This window comes from Trypanosoma brucei, assembly GCF_000002445.2.
Source record: "Trypanosoma brucei brucei TREU927 chromosome 11 chr11_scaffold01 genomic scaffold, whole genome shotgun sequence".
NCBI classification, from domain to species: domain Eukaryota; phylum Euglenozoa; class Kinetoplastea; order Trypanosomatida; family Trypanosomatidae; genus Trypanosoma; species Trypanosoma brucei.
The window spans coordinates 1926848-1945386 of NT_165288.1; the positions used below are offsets into that span (position 1 = coordinate 1926848).

Sequence of the window (18539 nt, forward strand, 5' to 3'; positions counted from 1 at the left end):
AACGGACGATTAACTGTAGGCGGTGAGCGACGTAAAACATGGTGTAGTGGTTGTGACGATAGGAAGAACACCGCCAACTTGTCACTCTCCCCAATTATGTGTCGGATCCGTCATGCTTCGATTGGGGTAGGTGCTGCGACATAACCATCGCCAGACCCTCACTCCTGTGAGCCAGTGGGCGGAAAACACCCTTCATCAGGAATTTTTCCAACCTCTGTTCAAACGGAATAAGCGGATTAGGCTGATTGAAGTGACACAACACGCACAAGAATTCGAGGAACCCATCATACAAAAGAAGGAAGAATTCCTTCACTTTAGTCGCCGATGCTCCCTCGAGTGTCGGGTCAAGGATGCTGACATTGCCACGGCGCCGCACAACGGGCACATCCCGCGGTCTCGAATCGTTCTCTCGGCGCCTCTCCTCCAGTAGCGCCTCATCAACCTTCTTGGACACGCAGCAGGCCTTGAACAGGTCTGTGATGACGCTCTGGGAGATCTCAGAACTTGTTAACGCCGCATCACGGAGCATTTGAACGACCTGGTCCTTCTCTATTCCTACGAGGCCACAAATATCTCTGGAGTACGTTGTGTGCAATACCTGCAAGACCTTGTTATGTCGCACCAAAACTTCATGTGCTCTGGCGTTGGCCCGGATAGCCTTCATGATAGATGAAGGACGAATCATTGTCTCACCTACTTGGTGTGGGACCACCTGTCTAAAGTGAAAATCCCTGAGAGCGTCGCCAAGCCACGTAATGGTTGGTTCTGACTCGTTCTCTCCCTCCCCACCACCGCCTCGGTACACGGAAGGATACATCTCGTGGATGAGGAGAACTAACGCTGCAACGAACTCGGGAAAGAACATCTCATCGGAGAAATACGATAAAGGCATAGTTGAATACCCTGCGTCAGCCGGGTTAGGCTCTTCGAGTCTCGTATCCACGTCGACAAGCGAAGACATAACCATACAAAAGATATTTGTCACCTGCTCCAGATCTAACAGCGACGTCTCTGGGTCGTCAGGCGAAACGAGACCCACATCCATCAGTAGCAAACGCCAACTACCAAGATCGATCGCCGGCATAGCGCAGGTGTGTGAAAGCTTAGCACGCTGCAGAAATAGTTGCATGAGATCCGAACCACATGTTTCAAACGACTTCAGAAGGCTTCCCTTGTTTTTAGTGGTGAAGAATCCTTCCGTGTTCCACTCATCTTCGGTCCACTCACCGACGCACTTCAAAACCCCAGTACCAACTGCTGCGCGTATGGCGGCTTCTCTATCACGGAACATGGCCCGAATGCACGGTAATTCATCGGGAAAGACCCAGTCACCAACACGGTAAAGGCCAGCCTGCAGCGCGGCAACTGAACTCCGCCCCCCGGTGTATATTCCACGACTCATTCCACTGTAGGTGCGTACGGGAACAAGGCATGAAAGAATAATGTGCCAGCGATGCTCCTGCAAGGACCGCTGCAAAGCAAGACCGAGGGTCCCAAGCATGTAAGCAAGATCGGGTGAGTCGAACGCCGTGCTAGGCCAGAAGTTACCGCGCAATATATAGGGATGCGCCATAGTGTTAATCAGCGGTTGGCAGTGCTTCAAGAAAAGTTGCCAAGGGCTTCGCTCGTCTTCTTCCAACTGGGCCAGAAATTTTCGTGCGAGGTGTTTCCCCTCATCTTCTAGTGGAAGTTGATCATCAGCCTGCGAATCAGAAAGTGGTACTGGTGAATCACTTTTAGTACTATCGGTTGATTGCGTGTACGTGCCTTTGCTAAGAAGGTACATCATTGCGTCTCGTTCAATCATTGCACTTTGCTTCGCCTTATGGTTGAAGGGGTGCGAAAATCGTACGTACAACAGCGCGACTAAGGTTATTGTTGCACTTGTATCACCACGTGCCAGCGCGTGCGGGTCGATTATCTCATGCAAATCCACACGGTCAACGGGGGGCGGGGGCGTCATGCCAACAGCCTTCAGTGTTAGGTCATAAATGTGGTCCATGCGCTTCTGCACCATTGCATCTCCTGGTTGTCCGCCGGATGCCAGTAGCTCCCTTGCAAAGTGAAGCAATGCTGACATTCGATTCACTGACTTCATGCTCAGTAGATCACCGAAGCAGTCAGAGTATGTGGGAAAGGGTGTCTCCAGTTGAACACGTTCGTGCATCAGCAGTCGCCGCCTTTGCTCCGGGAAATTACGACCCTCATTCCCTCCATGCTGACCCAAGTTGTTTGCATCGGTTGCTGTTTTGTTTTGGTAGCGAGGAAGGGCAAGATAAAACAGTAAACGACTAAGTAAAACACCGCTGCGTGCCTCTTGAGAGAAGCTGTAAAAGCGTGTGGAAAGGGCTCCACCCTTTAAGTCGTCCAGCGACTCCAGGTCGTCAAGGCAGTTATTTGCCCAATCTCGTAATATTGTCTGAGAATCTGGCATAAAACGTGTGGAGGAGAGGACAATGGGGGCCAATTTCCCATATAAGCGTTCCGCCTCTGCGCCTGGGGGTCCCGATGACAAACGGGACATGCCCTTACGGTAGTCGTCTTCCTCAACCTCACCGGTTGGTGATTGTCCTCTTTGTCTTTGCCCCGCACTCCCTACCCTGTCTCCACAGGAAGTTGTTTTGCTGGAGGCGTTCGTTACAACAGAGTTACCACTACTTGGGAGAGCAGGGACAGGACTGGTACAGACTTTTCTTGAAGCCTGCTTCTGACGTGAGCCTCGGGAGTCATCGACCAACTCCGATAACGCTGTCGATGCACCGCAAATGTCTCCAATTACACGCAAAACAGTGCGTTGCCACGGCCGCTGCTCCTGGCATCGCAATCGGGATTTCAGTTGCGTATTGCGCCGCTCTAGTTCCCGTATATCGAGTTCTCTTTCCTGCACGATGTTGCAGTAGTGTAGTCGCATTTCTTCCGATTCCCGGAGACTTTCCTCCAAGCTGTAAACCTTTTCTTTTAAGGATTCATTCTCACGCTCCAGCTTCTGAATAATACGGTTCTGAACTGCTATCCCTTCACGCAGGTGCCCGCTGATTTTCTCCATGTCGTATAGTTTCCTCAGCATCGTATCAAAAATGGCCGAAACTTGATTGCGTGCGGCAGTTCCGGCACTGCAGCTGCCTTCTAGCCACTTCATGGGTGTCGCTGAGTTATTTATTGAGATCGACAGAAAACCGGAAGGTGTCGCTGTTTGTTCCCACACACGTGTTGGCGTCTGCATATTCTCTAAGGACTGTTTCCATCCGGCTTGTTCACCATCAACCGCCTTGTCCCCTTCACCCTTTTCTGCTTCACTCTCCACGCCTTCCGATTTACCCCCCGAATCGGCCTTGGCCTTAGGCCTTGTATGGGTTGCCGTTTCAGCAAGCTTCAGAGCGACGAATTTACTCTGGTCGACAACTGCTGGCGAAGGACCCACAGCCTTTTCCTCCAGGCATGGAAACAGTTGCATGTCGCGAGCCGCATGCTTGGCCTCGACAACAAACGTGTTATATTTTTGATTTACATCCTCAAGTCCTGTTGTAAAGCACCCCTCCTTGGTAACAATACGCCACTGACTGAAACACTTTTGCAGTTGTTTAGCATTGTGAAGACGTTTAAATATTTTGTCCAGTACAGCCGCTCCCAGCTCACGGCGTCGCTTCTCCAGCATGCTCTGCCGCCACGTACGCCATGCCCATCTCTTCATGGCTTCCTCCATGTATCGCACATCTCCCTTTGCTTGTGTGGCAGAAGTCTCCATGTTTCGGTATCTTAATAGATTGAGAGGAAGTGCGCTCAACTGATCAACCTGCTCGCCCAGGGCACCCGACCAAGGGAGGTGCTCCTCGCGGAGAGCGAAATTCTCGTAAACATGGGGTAAAATGTACTTGGTATAAAGCTGCAGAGCCCATGAAATACCCGGCGACAAGCTTTTTGCCTGGTCAAGAATACGCCATAGAAGCGCCACACTAAGCGAAGTTTCTGCGGTAAGTACCGGTCCGAAACAGAGGTCATTGGGAATAGATGCGGCAGGCGGGTGCGATTCGGAAGCGTCCTCGACTTCTTCATCGCGTTGCACCCTTCTCGGGGAGGCACACGCTGCAGACAGTTTGATCTGTGACCTCAGCATCGCTCCCAGGCTTCTGGAGGTACTCGGTGACGACGAAAGTGACATTGAAATACCGTAAACATCCTCGCTGACTTTCCCCTTCAGCAATATCAACAAATGCCTATGCATACCAGTTATAACGCGGTTGAACAGTCTTTCGTAAAGGCGCAGAGGAAATGCAACACCCCGTCCAGATACTGTGTAACCCCATGGCGCGTACTTGGGGCACCTGACGCCACCGACGGACAGCGGAGCCTGTGTTGCATGGGACGTTTCATACTTCTTCCTTTCCTCTGCCACGTCACTTTGCATACGCTCGACTTCTCGCATCATAATCGCTTCTTCCTCCGTGAGCGCTCGCCGGAAGTTGTTCCACAGTGGAGTGCGAAGGTTTTCCTCCATAGTGGCAATTTCTGCGAACTCTTCTCGAATCGCGTTACGGGACTCCCACATGGAGAAGAGGGTCTCATTTGCGGCGCGCTCTCTCTCTATGATCCGCTTTGATTCGGTAGAGGATGTCGCATACTTCACGGAGCACCCACCCATCGCGTTTACACCGGCAGCGAGACCTAGACAGGGAACCATTAGTAACTTCTTGGTCGGTTTGGAAACTACATCCGACCCACGAAGCATTGCGGGTCCTTGATCTTCTCTGTCTCCAACAAAAGCTGGAAAGAGATCCGGCTGTTGATTAAGCGCCGATTTCATGAGATTTGCAGCTACCTTTTGTGTCAGTTGCGTACGGCGTTTCCGTTCAGCCTCGGCGGATGCCAAATCAGTAGCGTTCGCAGATGCCAGTAGCCGACATTGTCGCGAGGATAATCGGTGCTTTGGGTCCTCCAACGACGGGAGCACGAGCTGAGAGCCGGTGCTTTCCTTCAACTCCGTTGGTTGTTGCTGTGGATGTGCTGGTGATGGACTTAACAGAGAAAAGCCGGAATGACGGCCAGTGGTATCTGCAGACGTCTTGTCATGCTCAAATAGGGGAGATTGATTCATCAACCTTCACCCCTTTGGTAAGATATCTAACTAACTGGTCCTATACTGACGCAGAATGCGGAATATAAAACAAGATTACGGCGAAATTTGAATTGAAAGATTTTTTCCAGAAAAAAGAGAGGAGTGCAGAAAAAAAAAAAAAGAAGAGCAGCTTACAATGTTAAAAAAATGCTTTCACAACTTTCCCCTCGTTGAAATGCATGGCAGTTTTAACTGATAGCCAACCGTCCTTCATCGCCTAACCACAGACGGAAAGAAGCCGAACACCCGCTGAGTTATTATGTACGCCACCACAAGAACAAAGCAGAAGAGAGAGACACGCAGCACAATATCATCCACAGTCTTTATGGATAATAATTTCCCCACCATCTTCTGGGCAATTTCAACAGTCGCATTGACATTCTGCAACGCACCATGCAGCACTTCTAGCGACTCCGAACTTCCCGCAAGCTCCTTGACAGCGCCCTGCACTTTATGGAGTTCAGCGTTCAGAATAGATCGCGTGTGCATGAGTGAACGCAATGCATTCACCTTTTCGGCGGCGCTTTCCTCACCGCTAGCCTCAACTGCAGCAGCCGCTGCTGGAAGAGCCCTGCAAATGGCAGCACGATGACTCTCAAGTTGTGCCACAAGTGTAACGAATGATGTGGGCAAAGCCCCTTCAGTCATTTGTTTCTTTTGTTGGTGGACCATTGCTATCACCTTAGCGAGTTCCTCTACTACATGCTGTGAGGTACCAATAACCGACATGGCAGCCCTGCGCGTATGTTGGGTGCGGGTGTGCTGATGTGTTTTTACAGCTCGATTTAACTCAGACAACTTGGAGCCCGCCCATCTCTCAAGAGCAATTAACAGCTCAAGCGAAAAGGTGTCTTTCTCCCCGGCGTCGCGCTGCATCACAGCCCTACTGTCATTTAAGTCTCTTTCCATTAGGGCAACAACACTACTACTCTCACTGCTTGTCCTGTGCTTTCCTAACTTCTTGTGACAGCTATATTTCCTGCAATATAGCCACCGCTAAGTACCGTGGAATCAATGAGCGTAAAAACAAAACGAAAAGGCGACGTGAAAACATAAGTCCAACGTTCCGTTTTCTTTTTTTGTTGAGGTCAAAATCGCGGATGCGTGCAAACAGAAGGTAATATATATTCGACCGAAGTGGTGTCTCTTTCCAACACCATATGCGTATATGCGTGTATGGCTACGGGCGTTTGCCCATGACCTGTGCGGGTTCACCTTTCCCACATTCATTTTGTGCTGCGTCCTGAAGGAAGCAGAAGGTAAAAAGCAACATTTTCTGCATTTACTCCATTCTCAAAACCTATCCCCTTACTTGCCTTTCGTTACATTGACGGTGTAGAATGTTCTCCTCAATGTCTTCATTTTTCACCCAACTATGTCCGCCCCTAAAAGAACACAGGGCGAAGAGGCATATACTTTCTGTTGCAAATGCTCTTATTCATTACTTCGGGGACGTGGTCCGCTTCTCACCGCCGCTGGTTCTTCACTCCCAAGGGATAAGTCGTTTCACTTCCTTTGGTGGTTTTCGCCCCTTGAAAACATCTACCAGTACTTCCACGTCGTCACTCGCGTTCGTCGCGTTGACGCTGTTGCCTAAAGAACCGGAGTCGTGGTGCTCCCCGCTGAGGATGTGGCAGCAACTCGAGAAATCGCGCCCCCCAATACCTGAAGGAGATGAGCGACGATCAATATGGGAGTGCGAGGCTAACCGCTTATGGTCTGCCCGCGTCACGTTATGGGAACGACCACTGGATTCGGGGAACAACTGGTCAAAGCATGGTAGAAGTGATGGACCTGAGTCCATAAAGGACCGGTCATAGGAAACCGTTGACGCATACGGTTCCAGTAGCGCCGACCCAAGACACGATGCACATTGTTGCCCATTCAATGGTTTCGCTGTTTTCGCCGAATACCCTGATGAACTTGCGCATGCTGTGCAATTGCCCCACGTCGTTCTCTTATCACGAGGAGGTCCACTGGGCGCAGAAGCAGCGGTGTCGTCTAAGGAAGAAGCGAAATGTGCTCGGTTGTTACTGTCATTTTGTCTTCCCGATGATTTAGTTGTCCTGGAAGATGACCTTCGTTTCGTCCTGCAGTGGGGAGCCACATTTTGAAGTCGCTCCTTCGTCACCTTGCGTGCCTCCCTCTCAAACGTGCGCGCAACATGCTCTCGAGTGACGGCGCGGAGTCTGCTAACCAAAATATTTGCGAGTTGTTCATCCACCTGATGCAGATACAGTTCGAGAATATCCGCGACATAATTCTGTATGCTGTGTCTCCATTCCTCCGGAAGCGTGGAGGCTGCGCATTCTCCACTCTTGCAGTCCTGCGGCGCGGTGTCGCCTGTCGCTGCACTAAAGAATTCCCCGCTTGTTGGCATGTCGCCTCGCATGCCTCCTGGCTCCGTAACGAAGTTTGCTCCCCTGCTAAATCTTCCAACATGGACCCCTCCTCTTTCTAAAAGAACTTCTTTCAATTCCTTGATGTCTTGCTGCTGTGCGAGCACCTGGCTAGTCAGTAGGGCTACTATACGTTCAGTGCGTCCAAACATACCGCGCGGAGTGTCGGTGGGTGGCAACGTGGGAGCGCCACTCATAACGCTTTGAGAAGATCAATTACACTTCACGAGGGGCAATGATGTATTTATCCTAAGCTCCAACAGTCCCTGGTGTAGTAAAAACGATGCAAAGTGGGTAAAGTGCAAAGAATCCAGATGAATACAAATACTTACCGGCTAACGTCTAACGGAAGACACTTACACAAAATACAGAGGGTGTGGAGACAGGTGCAAGTGAGAAGGGAGGCAAAATTTTCTTCACTACACCAAAGGTTAAGTAACGGTTAGAAAAATGTGAGCACCCCCGAAATATTAGAGGCGGAAAAAAAGGTATGAACAGGGCGCCGAGAGCCGCCTTGTACCTTCGTGAGATGCAAATCGCCCAACACTTAGAGTGCCCTTCCATTCCCCGCTACTGGAGGTCCTTTCCCAACAACTAATGCACGTTAATGTCATGTTTGTAAACAAGTGAACACGCGTATTCACAAATCTGTTAGTATATCTGAACATGCACGACCCCCCTCCCACGGGCGTTGCAAAGGTTCTACGAGGGTGAAGGTGAGGCAAAACAGACGAGCAAAGCGAGGACAAAGTGGAGTGGCAAAAGCACCTCTTGCAAGTTACCAGTGGCGGTGAACTCCACCAACCAGACAACTGCGATAAAGAGGCCGTGGGGAAAGGAATAGTACAGGTCGCTAAAGGAAGCCACTGGACAACCAAAAGCATACCTGCAGCGGTGCAATCAAAATGAAAGAAAAATTTTGAGGCCACACAACCTGGGGAGAAGGAAATGCCCCGCAGTGGGTCACACAGTACCGGCAGCAGTAGTTGCGCGGAAAAAAAGGACAGAGCTGCCACGTGCCACACTATTCGGTAAACGGCAACAGGGAACGCGTCCCCACCTCCATGCTGGCAATTGCTTGGTGCTTGCACACACATGTGTGTATATATTTGAACAAGATAATAATCGGAGAACAAAGCCGGAATGTCAATTCCACAAGACCAACCGCTTATCGTTACTTATGGTTGCCAGCACCGACGTTTCCCCCCTCTGTGCCCATGCAACACTTTTCACATGCTCTTGGTGAGCAGCCTCCAACTCAGCATCCATCACACGGCGTTCGTCCAAGTCAACGATTAACAGAGACCCACGTGAAGTACCCACTGCACAGAACCTCCCGCTGGGGCTCAGAGCAATCCTAGCGAGATGTGTGGAGGTACTTATATCCTCGCGCTCCACGCGGAACAACGCTTCGTCCATCCGACGTGTGTCTCTCACAGAAATGGCGCCTCCTCGGCCAAGTGAGACACACAAGTTGTTTCTGACGACGCGCACGCACGTCGCTCCACCAGGATGGACGTTTTTGATTTCATCAGGGTTCCCACTTCGTCCACGGGAGTCCCATACACAGATGCTGCCATTGTAGTGTGCTGAAAGCAGATGAGAGTCGGCCACACACAAATCGTTGCAGCAGCTCGGGTTCAGCAAAGTTTTCTGTATGGTGGCTGACTGCAAGTCCCACAATCTAATTGAACGATCAGAGCTGGCGGTGTAGGCGTTTCTCTGGTCTGCTGAAAGGTAAGCGGCTGTAACCTTCTCCCTGTGACCAGTTAGTTCCGCTTTCCTCTGAGTCTTTGTATCCCAGATACGGACTACGCCGTCTGTACAACCAACTATCAGGCGGTCCCCAACACTGTCAATGCACAAAGGCACACCATCACTTGGGTGACACTGCAACGCGGCACCGCTACCACTGTCCCAGTACCTAATCATTCGATCCGCACCACCAGTTACGATCCGCTCCCCGCCATTCGTTGCACACACTGCATGGATGAGCCGGTCACCGTGGGGATGTTCGGTCGTAAACATCACGCTGGAAGGCAATTTTGCAGCCTCCTGCACCGAAAATTCCTGGCGACATGTGTTGACGGGGTCCTTTTTGTGGGAAGAACGTGATACATCCACTTCCACCTCACCACGACCTACACCAGAGCTGCCAACACAGCCCTTCTTCCGCATCGTGTTTAATTCATCATCGTACCCAAGTATTTTTTCCTGCATGTGCGCCATGGTTTCCTTCGCCGTTATCAACTCACGTACGCAGCGGTCCCGCTCGGCCAGTGCGGCGTTGAGTTTTGGCCTGACGATTTTGTTCTCCTCTTCGAGAGCCTTGTAGTTATTCGCAAGTCTCAGAAGCACTTCCTCAAGTTCCGTCTCGCGGTTCTTCAACTTCTTCACCTCCTCTTTGAGATTCGCGTTTTCTTCCGTCAGCCGCTTCACCTCACACTCGTTTTTGTAATAGTCCTTTTCATTTTTCAAACTCTCCTGCAGCTTCTCCTGCAGCTGGGCAACATTTGCTTCCAGCTGTTCTTCCCGGCCCGCGCGGCTAATAACCCCAGCAGAAGCAAGCTCGAGAGCCCGTACTTGCTTGACGAGTTCTTTGTTCTTTTCGTCGAGCGCCGTATTGTCACTTCGCAGGGTTTGCAGCGACTGTTGGAGCTTTAGCAACCGATTTTGTGCGAGGCGATGTGAACTGAACACGTGCTCCACAGACTGAATCTCCGCAGCATTGCGGCTGGCAACCTGGCGGTTAATAATGCCAATCCATGACATCACTAATCTGCCGCGGAAGTTACCCTTGAGTTGTCTTCGTATCGTATATCTCCTGTTGAAGTTGCTACAGGCTGTCCTTGTCCGCTCGTTTCTACGGAGGAAGAGAGGAATTCACCGCGACGCGGCAGACTGAAGGGATAAAAAGCTGGAAAAAGAAAAAGGCTTTGAGGAGGAGATGAACGAATGGCATTCATCCACAAAACAATAAAAATTCCCTCTCAAGCAATGGGCCGTGAATTCCCATAGCACATGTGTCCCTGAGTACTGCCGAAAGCGTAAGAGCTATAGAATAAGTAATGTACCCACCCCTAAACGAAATGCCAGAGACTGTTCCCAGTCGCGACACTATTTAGAACCCTCACTGGCGGTCATAATTCTCCCTTCCAAGTACGCACACACGCATACGAGAGTTCACTCGCCCCACCGCACCTGCATGGACCGATATATCACAAACACCTGTATTTAAAAAAGGGGGGGAGGGGGAGAAAAAGCAGTACACCCGTACCTTTTAGGAAGAATCAAACGACCAACTACTCTACTCCTCTTCAAATCACCCCCAAAACAGCAACAACCCAACGCAAACGATGTTAGAAGGTAGAACGCATCCGGCACCGAATCATTGGTAGGCCGTTAAATGTGTCGATACACCGAACTTGTAGACCTGATTACGCAAGTATCCCATATCTTTAAGAAAGCCACAATACTTGTAAAACGGCCCCTGCCAATATGTGTAGTTGCCCAACATGTTGACGCGGCCGCAGAGAGGCAATAACATTCGTTGGGGGCCACATATTAAAATCTTGGGACGTACAGGCTCACCAGTTTCTCCGTTCGTGACAACTGGTGGTGGAAGTGTTTTTCTCACAATGGTTGGGTCAATGTGGCCAAGGAAAACGTTTTCCCCGAGATGTAATCCATCATCAGCTGCCGGCCGCCCTAACGACATCACATCGTACTTCACCGAAATCCTTCCCGGGTTGCGCTTGGCATACGCTTCAAATGTACTACGAAATGGGATGTCCTTTGCTGTGTGGTGGCAATACAGAAACTTAAGTTGCGTGTTATCTTGCTTATCCTTATCCATCACATTCATCAGCTGCAACGCAATGGAAGCTCCAGAAGTGGTGCAAATAAGCCCCAACTCTCCGTAGGTATTGTTTTGGTAGGGAAACTCCCGCATCCACCGACCAAGGTACACCTGTTCACCCCGCTGAAGTGAGCGCAGCCGGGCGGCCATACGCCCTGGATCGCGCTCCTTTACGGCAAATTCGATAATACCCCGCTGCTGGGGATGACTTGTTGGTGTGAACCAACGGGTGACAGGAGTCATGGACCGCACAGTGCCGGTAGTGACTTGAACAGAGCTAATTGGCTCGTAACCGCAGTAGTCGTAACTGTTGGGAAGGGCAAAACGGAAAAGAAACATGTCTGTCCCTTTGATTCGCTCTTTGTCAAGCAGAGTAACGGGTACGTGCGGAGCAAAACGCGATCGCTTTGCTAGTGGTCGGTCATTCTGCAGCCGGACAAAGAAAAACTTGTACAACGAAAATGACACCCCAGTTGTGACACCGAAAAACGCAGCGACACGAGCGGCATAGCCCGTATTCACATCGTTGAATGCTTTGCGGATAATTCCCGGTATGTCCTGGAGCGTGTAGGACCACCGCTGCGGTTGTTGGAGCTGCTGACGTTTCCGCCTGCGGGCTTCATGGTATTTGCTATCACTAAACGTAGAAAAACCAGATGAGGAAGTACCGCCCCCGTTACCACTGCTGGGATCCATTTATTTTCCGGCAAAGAAAATATGGCCACCTTTCCGCCACAGTATTGCTTGCGTAGGTTAAGCACGGGTGTGGGAGGCATGCAAGAAAAGAAGATAGATGGTGTGGATAAAACATTCGACAGATACGCTCGGGGATAAGTCAACATAACAACTTCGAGGGAAATCCAACAACAGCAACGCTTTTTGGGCCACGGGTGACAAAACCACAACAACACACCAGTCAACAAAACTTTCCTCCCAGCACGCATTACCGCCATGGAAAAGACCACCATCCCTCCAAATGCATGATGAGAAGGTTATCCCCAGTTATATGCGTCCGTAGAGCCTACAACCCTGACCATTTCCAGCTTTTCTTTCCCGGAAGATATGAGCATACAGATGACAATGTGGAACATGGAAAGGGTCTCCTCATCTTTTCTTTTCTACCTCCTTAGCAGCATCGATTCCTTTGTTTTATTTTATTTTTTTTTCTTCACTGCCAATACTATGAACGCACCCCATTTGAGCGAGCTCCGCTTCTACTAGTTCATCTTTTGGAGCATAAACACAACTGGAGAATGCACATGCAAGGGATTTACCCGTTTTCCAACCGTTAGACTGCTACGACAGCGCTCCGTTTACCCGAGGATGCTATTAAAAGACCTAAATGTGTTTGAGTTGTGACCCAACGCCCTCTTTCGTCCGCTAACTATATTTTTTTGATCGCTTTTCCTGCATTTCTACCAATACTACCAATATCATCATCACTATTACTACTCACACTGAAGCGTGCGCGGAACCCGTTTCTGAAAGTTTCTGCATCAATTTTTTCGCCTCAGCTGATCCAACAACCTTTACGCTCTTTGCCTGATTCAGTGCGGCCTCAAGAGCGGGTTGAAGCTTTTCCGGATCAGCGTAGAGCATCGCTCGCTTTTGAAGTCCATCAATAATGATTTTACTCGCACTGGAACCAGAACCGACCACAACTATGTCCACAGAAGAGAGATTAAAAGCGCTTGGCCTAACGGGATGGGATGCAAACACGTCTTTAGCCTTCGGAGACAAGAGATGTCCACCTGCCGCCGCCAGCGCTGTCACATCTTCCGTGTACGAATGTTTCCTCTTGTAGCCGAAACCAGATACATGGCGACGGCCGTAGTGACGGTGGGAGCGAGCATGAGGCATACCAACACGGCATGGAAGCGGTTTGTGAACACGATCGAGACTCTCTTCAACCAGGTCATGCGCACACGCCTCCACTTTACTCTTGGGAGCCGACACCACGTCCCACGCGCGAGAAATCCACCCGTCGCCTATCCGGTGGTGCCGTGCACCAAATATGTACTTCGAACTTCGGAGAATATCAGCCTCTCGTTCATTTTCACAAACAACTAATGTAAGGTGCTGCGCATCGGGACTAAGTATGCTCTCTGCTACCAGTGTGAGAAGACCTTTGTCATCAGCATAAAAGCCCCAACGCGCACAGAGGAAAGCGGTGGCATCAAGCAAAATGTCACAGCTTGGTTCTGCCGCAACAACGGCTTTCATAGGAATGCTATAGGGTTCCAGCGCTATAAACTTCGGGTGCTCAAGCCCCAAATCGCGTGGCCGCGGACCACCGAATTCCTCCACAATACGAGGACTCTCAAAATCCCAACTAGGAGCGTGATAAACAAGCACTCCCGGCCGCCGCCAACCCCATTCATCAATGGGAGACTGGGTGATGCGCTTCGACAGCATGATTTCCTGTTGTGCAACGTAGTTAAACTTGCGTATGGCTGCCAGTGAGGCGAAGTAAGCATGCGTTGGGTTATCGGTGATAATACGATACGGTGTGTTTGTTGATGGATGGCTTCCGAAGACGCCATCAATGAGGTAAAACCTCAAACCCTGTCCCAAGTGGTACTGTATCTCCCTTACGACGCGCTTGCCGTGAAGTCCATCGATTACCTTGAAACCGGGAAGTTCTGGATTCTTCAGCCGGCGATGCATCTGATGTTCCGGTGTATGTGGAAACATGAAGTACTGTCGCGGCCTTTTCTGCTCTGCCTGATTGTTGCAGTTGTAGTAATAGTCCACAGACATGGCACCCGCTTTGTTGTGGCGTCTTCCCCATGCGCGACCTCGAACCTCATATGGCCGCAGATTATACTCTCCAACACCATACGTATAGCGCCAAACGCCCGACCACATACCTGCATTTGCATAGTCGCCTACCTGTGACCAATTCGAAACCAGGGTGCTGCTGTTCGCGTTCCACCACGGACCAGGGTCCTCGTTTGTCTTGAGGAAAAGTGTTAGTGAATTATAACCCCATTGGTACATGGTGCGGAGGTAATTCTTTGCTGGTGAACCAGGTGAAAGACGCGGGGCAACCTCGTGGCGGAAAATAGGTTTTCGCCGTTCTTCCTCTGCATCGGGGTTGCAGCAAATTTCATTTAGAATGGACATCTGCCCCGCGCTGTGGCCCGCTTGCGGCTTGAGAGCCTCCTGCATGTTGGCATACCGCACCCCGCGCCGCTGCGAATGATGAAGGAGTGCCACGCAGCTGTCACATGCGGTTAGTCGTACACCAGCACCGGAGAGGACTCTACGAAGCATACGTGCAGCCGATTCACTCAAACTAAATAAAACGTAAAGCGGCGACAACGGGAGGGAAAGAAGAAGAGAACTAACACCCGTGCCAACGTATACCTAACTTGTTCATATATATATATATATATAGAAATATGTAAGAAGAAGGACGGTGCATTAATGTGCAAAGGGGATGAACATGCAACACGTTTTGTTGCTGCAGGTGTTTGTGTGTATATGTGTGAGGCCAAAGTAGTTATTGCTCCACCAGTGACAATTAAACAGCTGTAGATGCTCCTGCATGGGTCTGTAATGCGTGATGAAATGCGAGGCGCATCCCACTGTTTGGTCACGTTTTGCGCCTGTTCCTAGGAAGACATTAAAGAGCGCCCATTAACCGCAAGAGAAGGATTAAAATAAAAAAAATAAATACGAAAAAAAAACAGACAAAACACTGATTTGTAAGGAAGTTAACTCGTCATCCACCCACAAAAACATTCGCGCCGTTTGACAGTTAGAGACCATAAAGTGCACAACCAAAAGTATGCGTTTCTAGAGTTGAGCTGCGTACGCTGTCCTACACGGAGTTAACCAGGGGTTATTTCGGACTTAGGTTGGAAAAAAAATTTTACTCTCAAAAGCAAAACAAAATAAGACAAGAAGAAATAAAAACGGCATGACACTACGAACATCGACACCTTATTCCTCTGTGTAGAGAAGGGTAAAGGAGAAGGAAAATGGAAGCCACCCGCAACTCACAACATTGCATGTGGTTATACGGGGCGGAAAAGACAAACACAGAAGTATGGGATGATTTTTTTTCCCCCCCCCGTTAGTGGTGATGAAGCGAGATGAGAATAAACGCGTTCGGTTACTCTGTGCGTTCATCTTCACTTTCTTTCCTCAAGAGGCGCATCATCTTTTCAATGTAAGAAAATGTTATCGCGCACGCACTCAGCAGTATGAAAGAATTCCGGGGAGCAATTTGCATGCCCTCTCCCCGATATCCTCCCCTCAGGCACGCTTAGAAAAGTTATATGAGTAAATGTTAAAAAAAAAAAAACAAAGGCATCATAAAGTCGTGCACACCTCTATCTTCTTCCCTTTTATCTCCTTTTCTTTTCTTTTCAAGGTAAATATATTAATCCGGCTTCTTTCCCCTCTTTCTTGTTATTATTTGTCTAATGTAACACCAAAGACCTGAATCCTTCTTAACACGTCGCCACTGCATCAGAGAGACGTGATCACACACGCTACAGAACGCAGGGGAAAAACATAAATATGTGCCCACACTTGCATGTTACAAAACGTGAAAAAGATGGATGCTTATGAAAAAAATAAAATAAAATTATGAACGAAACCTCCGTAGCGAGTTGGCGCGCGGTTAGTAACCCCCATTTTTCTTTTCCGCGGCGCAGCAAATGGGTAATTGGCCGCGGAGCAAGCGACTCTAAAAGAAGAAAAAATACACCGCTCACGAAATAACTGGCGTGGAGGAAGTGTAGGAGCAAAAAAAATAAAATAAAATAAAAATAACAATAGATAATGAACGGTTTGAATTTTGGCAGTGAGTATAAAAAAAAAACAGAAAAGGCAAACGGTACAGTGATGGCGGCTGTCGCGCCGCAGGTAGCTGCACCTCATCACTTTTCCCGCCAACACACACACACACACAGACACAGACAGACGGAGTCGATAATTACACATCTTTGCTGCAGCATCAACCATCCCATCTTCTGGTTTTCCATATGGCACCTTTCCCCTTCCTCTTTTCCTGACACATCGCTGCTGCAATGTAATGCTTTAATTTTACACCAACGACAACGATGGAATATTGCCGCGTTACATATTTTCTGCGCCCCACTACTGTGGACTCCCTCCACACACAAGCACAGAAGCCACTTGCATTGATGTCACCAATACCACTATTCCACCACTGTGGTGATATATTTTTATGCCAAGCTCATGCAATCGTGGGGTTCCACCGTCTCGCGTGGTAAGTAGATTCTTGCACTTGGAGACAACCCTCCCCCGCTGGCGACGCATTTGCTTCACTGTAACTTATCAGCGAGTCGTACGGTGTGTTATTTGCCATTGGTGCTCTTTCCACAATATGCTCACGCGTTACCGGGTGGCCCCATGACTTGCACTGCCACGCAGAAGGCGGGCCAGCCGCCGGCGCCGGTCGATGCAAATCAAAAGGTAGTGGTGAAGTCGGTGCACTGCAGCCTCCAGGACACTTTTGAGACTCAGACGAGTTCATTACTTCACTCCTCTGCTTTGCGACATCCTGCCGGATCATTTTTTTCACACGGAGGCGCAGCTCCGATACGGTGGGGCGGTGCTCTGGAAGAGGAGAAAGCATCCACTGCAAAATCAATCGCCACGACTCAGGCACAACGTCGGGAATCACCACTGGGGATTGAAGTGTGTTTTGTATGTCCCCAATTGTTTTGAATGGAACCGATCCAACAAGTAGAGTGTAGAAGGTGACACCGAGAGACCAAACATCCATGGCGAACAGAAGTTGCTTCCGGACATCTGACTTTCCGCTTCTTCCGTTATGAACACTGTTAGCATTATTGGTGCCGTCAGCGCCCACATCACCCACGCAGGGTGATGGATCAACGCTGCAAAATACTTCCGGGGGCATAAACAACGGAGTCCCCTCGAAGCGGTGCAAACACATTTCGTCATCTCCGAGAATTGCCGCAACACCAAAATCAGAGATAAACGCGCACTTCTTACTGTTGACGAGTATATTTTCAGGTTTGATGTCACGATGCACGATGCCGTGCCGCTGCAGATACTCCATTCCGGCGAGAATCTGGCGCGCATAATTAGTTAAGTCCTCAGGTGGGATCGGATCACAGTTCCCTTCTCTGTCTAGGCGGGCGATCGGGCCGTTGTCGATGTATTGCATGACAATGTATAGCTTTTCAGTATCAGGATCATCGATAACCTCAAACAATGAGACAATACTCTTGTGTCGTAATTGCTTCATTACTCTGATTTCCCGCTGTAGAGCCTCCATCCGAGCTGTTGCTGAATTACAAGCAGTCTCAATAGCTCGTCTTTTCTCCCTCGGTCGCGGGATAACTTTAATTGCTACGGACTCGTTACGCGAGAGACTGTACGCCAGCCGCACCTTACCTGAAGTTCCCTTTCCAACACTCTTCAGCAGAGCATATTCATTCAATATCGTGGTACCCTCAATCCAGTGCGATACGGACGCATGTTTTGTGACCATGTCACCTCGCGGTATTAATAATGGCAATTTCCATTCCTCTTTAGATGAGTCATCACTACGCATAGAAAGTGATCCCAGCGGCCGCATAGCGCTGTAGTCTTCCGGATGAAGCGATGCCGGTGTTGGGGTGTCGGCGCACTCCGCCTGTTCGCTCATTTCCAGCGCTCTGGTTTGTGGCAGCAAGGCACTCAAGTCACTGAAAACATCAACACCATATACTGACAATGGCCATATGCCAATTTTACCTCCACCCATATATGTTGACAGCACCTGCGATTCTTTTGAGCGTGACGGGCTCGTTAATTCCTCGCCGCTTCGGTTGTGCGGTTTTGTACGAGTGGCTCGCAAGCGTTCTCCTACTGCAAGTTTTTGTGGTTCTGCAGGGGTACCTCCAGTTGATTCGCTCCCTTTGCTGTTAACATATTGGCTCCGTTCATCTCGTTTTGCCGAGTATACAGGAAGTCGCGCAGGAGCCGTGCCCACATCCGTCCATGAAAAAAGTAATGAGGAATCCTTCCCATCACCCTTGAAGGTGTTCATTGATTTGTTGGAGGATGAAGAAAAAAACAACAACAACAACAACAACAAAAAACAAACAAAGCACGCAAAAAACAAAAAAAAAGAGGAGGGAAGTGGTGGTTATCAGATAGCTAAATTGGTCACACCGTG

The 18539-nt window shown here is 49.6% G+C and overlaps 7 protein-coding genes across 7 annotated transcripts, besides 5 other annotated features; all 7 read right to left on the bottom strand.

Annotated features, from left to right (window-relative positions):
* Positions 1-94: 94 nt before the first annotated feature.
* Positions 95-5092, bottom strand: Tb11.02.4760 (hypothetical protein, conserved; the record flags this gene model as incomplete). The annotated part of the gene is made up of 1 exon (XM_823672.1): positions 95-5092. The coding sequence occupies one exon, from the start codon at positions 5090-5092 to the stop codon at positions 95-97; it is 4998 nt and encodes a 1665-aa protein (XP_828765.1).
* Positions 5093-5323: 231 nt separating this feature from the next.
* Positions 5324-6022, bottom strand: Tb11.02.4770 (hypothetical protein, conserved; the record flags this gene model as incomplete). Its single annotated transcript, XM_823673.1, has 1 exon — positions 5324-6022. One exon carries the CDS (start codon positions 6020-6022, stop codon positions 5324-5326), a length of 699 nt encoding a protein of 232 aa, XP_828766.1.
* Positions 6023-6596: 574 nt separating this feature from the next.
* Positions 6597-7709, bottom strand: Tb11.02.4780 (hypothetical protein, conserved; the record flags this gene model as incomplete). The annotated part of the gene is made up of 1 exon (XM_823674.1): positions 6597-7709. The coding sequence occupies one exon, from the start codon at positions 7707-7709 to the stop codon at positions 6597-6599; it is 1113 nt and encodes a 370-aa protein (XP_828767.1).
* Positions 7710-8658: 949 nt separating this feature from the next.
* Tb11.02.4790 (hypothetical protein, conserved) lies at positions 8659-10284 on the bottom strand (the record flags this gene model as incomplete). The annotated part of the gene is made up of 1 exon (XM_823675.1): positions 8659-10284. One exon carries the CDS (start codon positions 10282-10284, stop codon positions 8659-8661), a length of 1626 nt encoding a protein of 541 aa, XP_828768.1.
* Positions 10285-10900: 616 nt separating this feature from the next.
* Positions 10901-12067, bottom strand: Tb11.02.4800 (NADH-cytochrome b5 reductase-like protein; the record flags this gene model as incomplete). The annotated part of the gene is made up of 1 exon (XM_823676.1): positions 10901-12067. One exon carries the CDS (start codon positions 12065-12067, stop codon positions 10901-10903), a length of 1167 nt encoding a protein of 388 aa, XP_828769.1.
* A 756-nt stretch (positions 12068-12823) lies between these two features.
* On the bottom strand, positions 12824-14647 carry Tb11.02.4810 (hypothetical protein, conserved; the record flags this gene model as incomplete). The annotated part of the gene is made up of 1 exon (XM_823677.1): positions 12824-14647. The coding sequence occupies one exon, from the start codon at positions 14645-14647 to the stop codon at positions 12824-12826; it is 1824 nt and encodes a 607-aa protein (XP_828770.1).
* Positions 14648-15030: 383 nt separating this feature from the next.
* Positions 15031-15052: a sequence feature (AT_rich).
* Positions 15053-15716: 664 nt separating this feature from the next.
* Positions 15717-15749: a sequence feature (T-rich).
* A 202-nt stretch (positions 15750-15951) lies between these two features.
* Positions 15952-15972: a sequence feature (AT_rich).
* A 157-nt stretch (positions 15973-16129) lies between these two features.
* Positions 16130-16156: a sequence feature (AT_rich).
* Positions 16157-16583: 427 nt separating this feature from the next.
* Positions 16584-18410, bottom strand: Tb11.02.4830 (protein kinase, putative; the record flags this gene model as incomplete). Its single annotated transcript, XM_823678.1, has 1 exon — positions 16584-18410. The coding sequence occupies one exon, from the start codon at positions 18408-18410 to the stop codon at positions 16584-16586; it is 1827 nt and encodes a 608-aa protein (XP_828771.1).
* Positions 18411-18435: 25 nt separating this feature from the next.
* Positions 18436-18458: a microsatellite.
* The last annotated feature ends 81 nt before the right edge of the window (positions 18459-18539 follow it).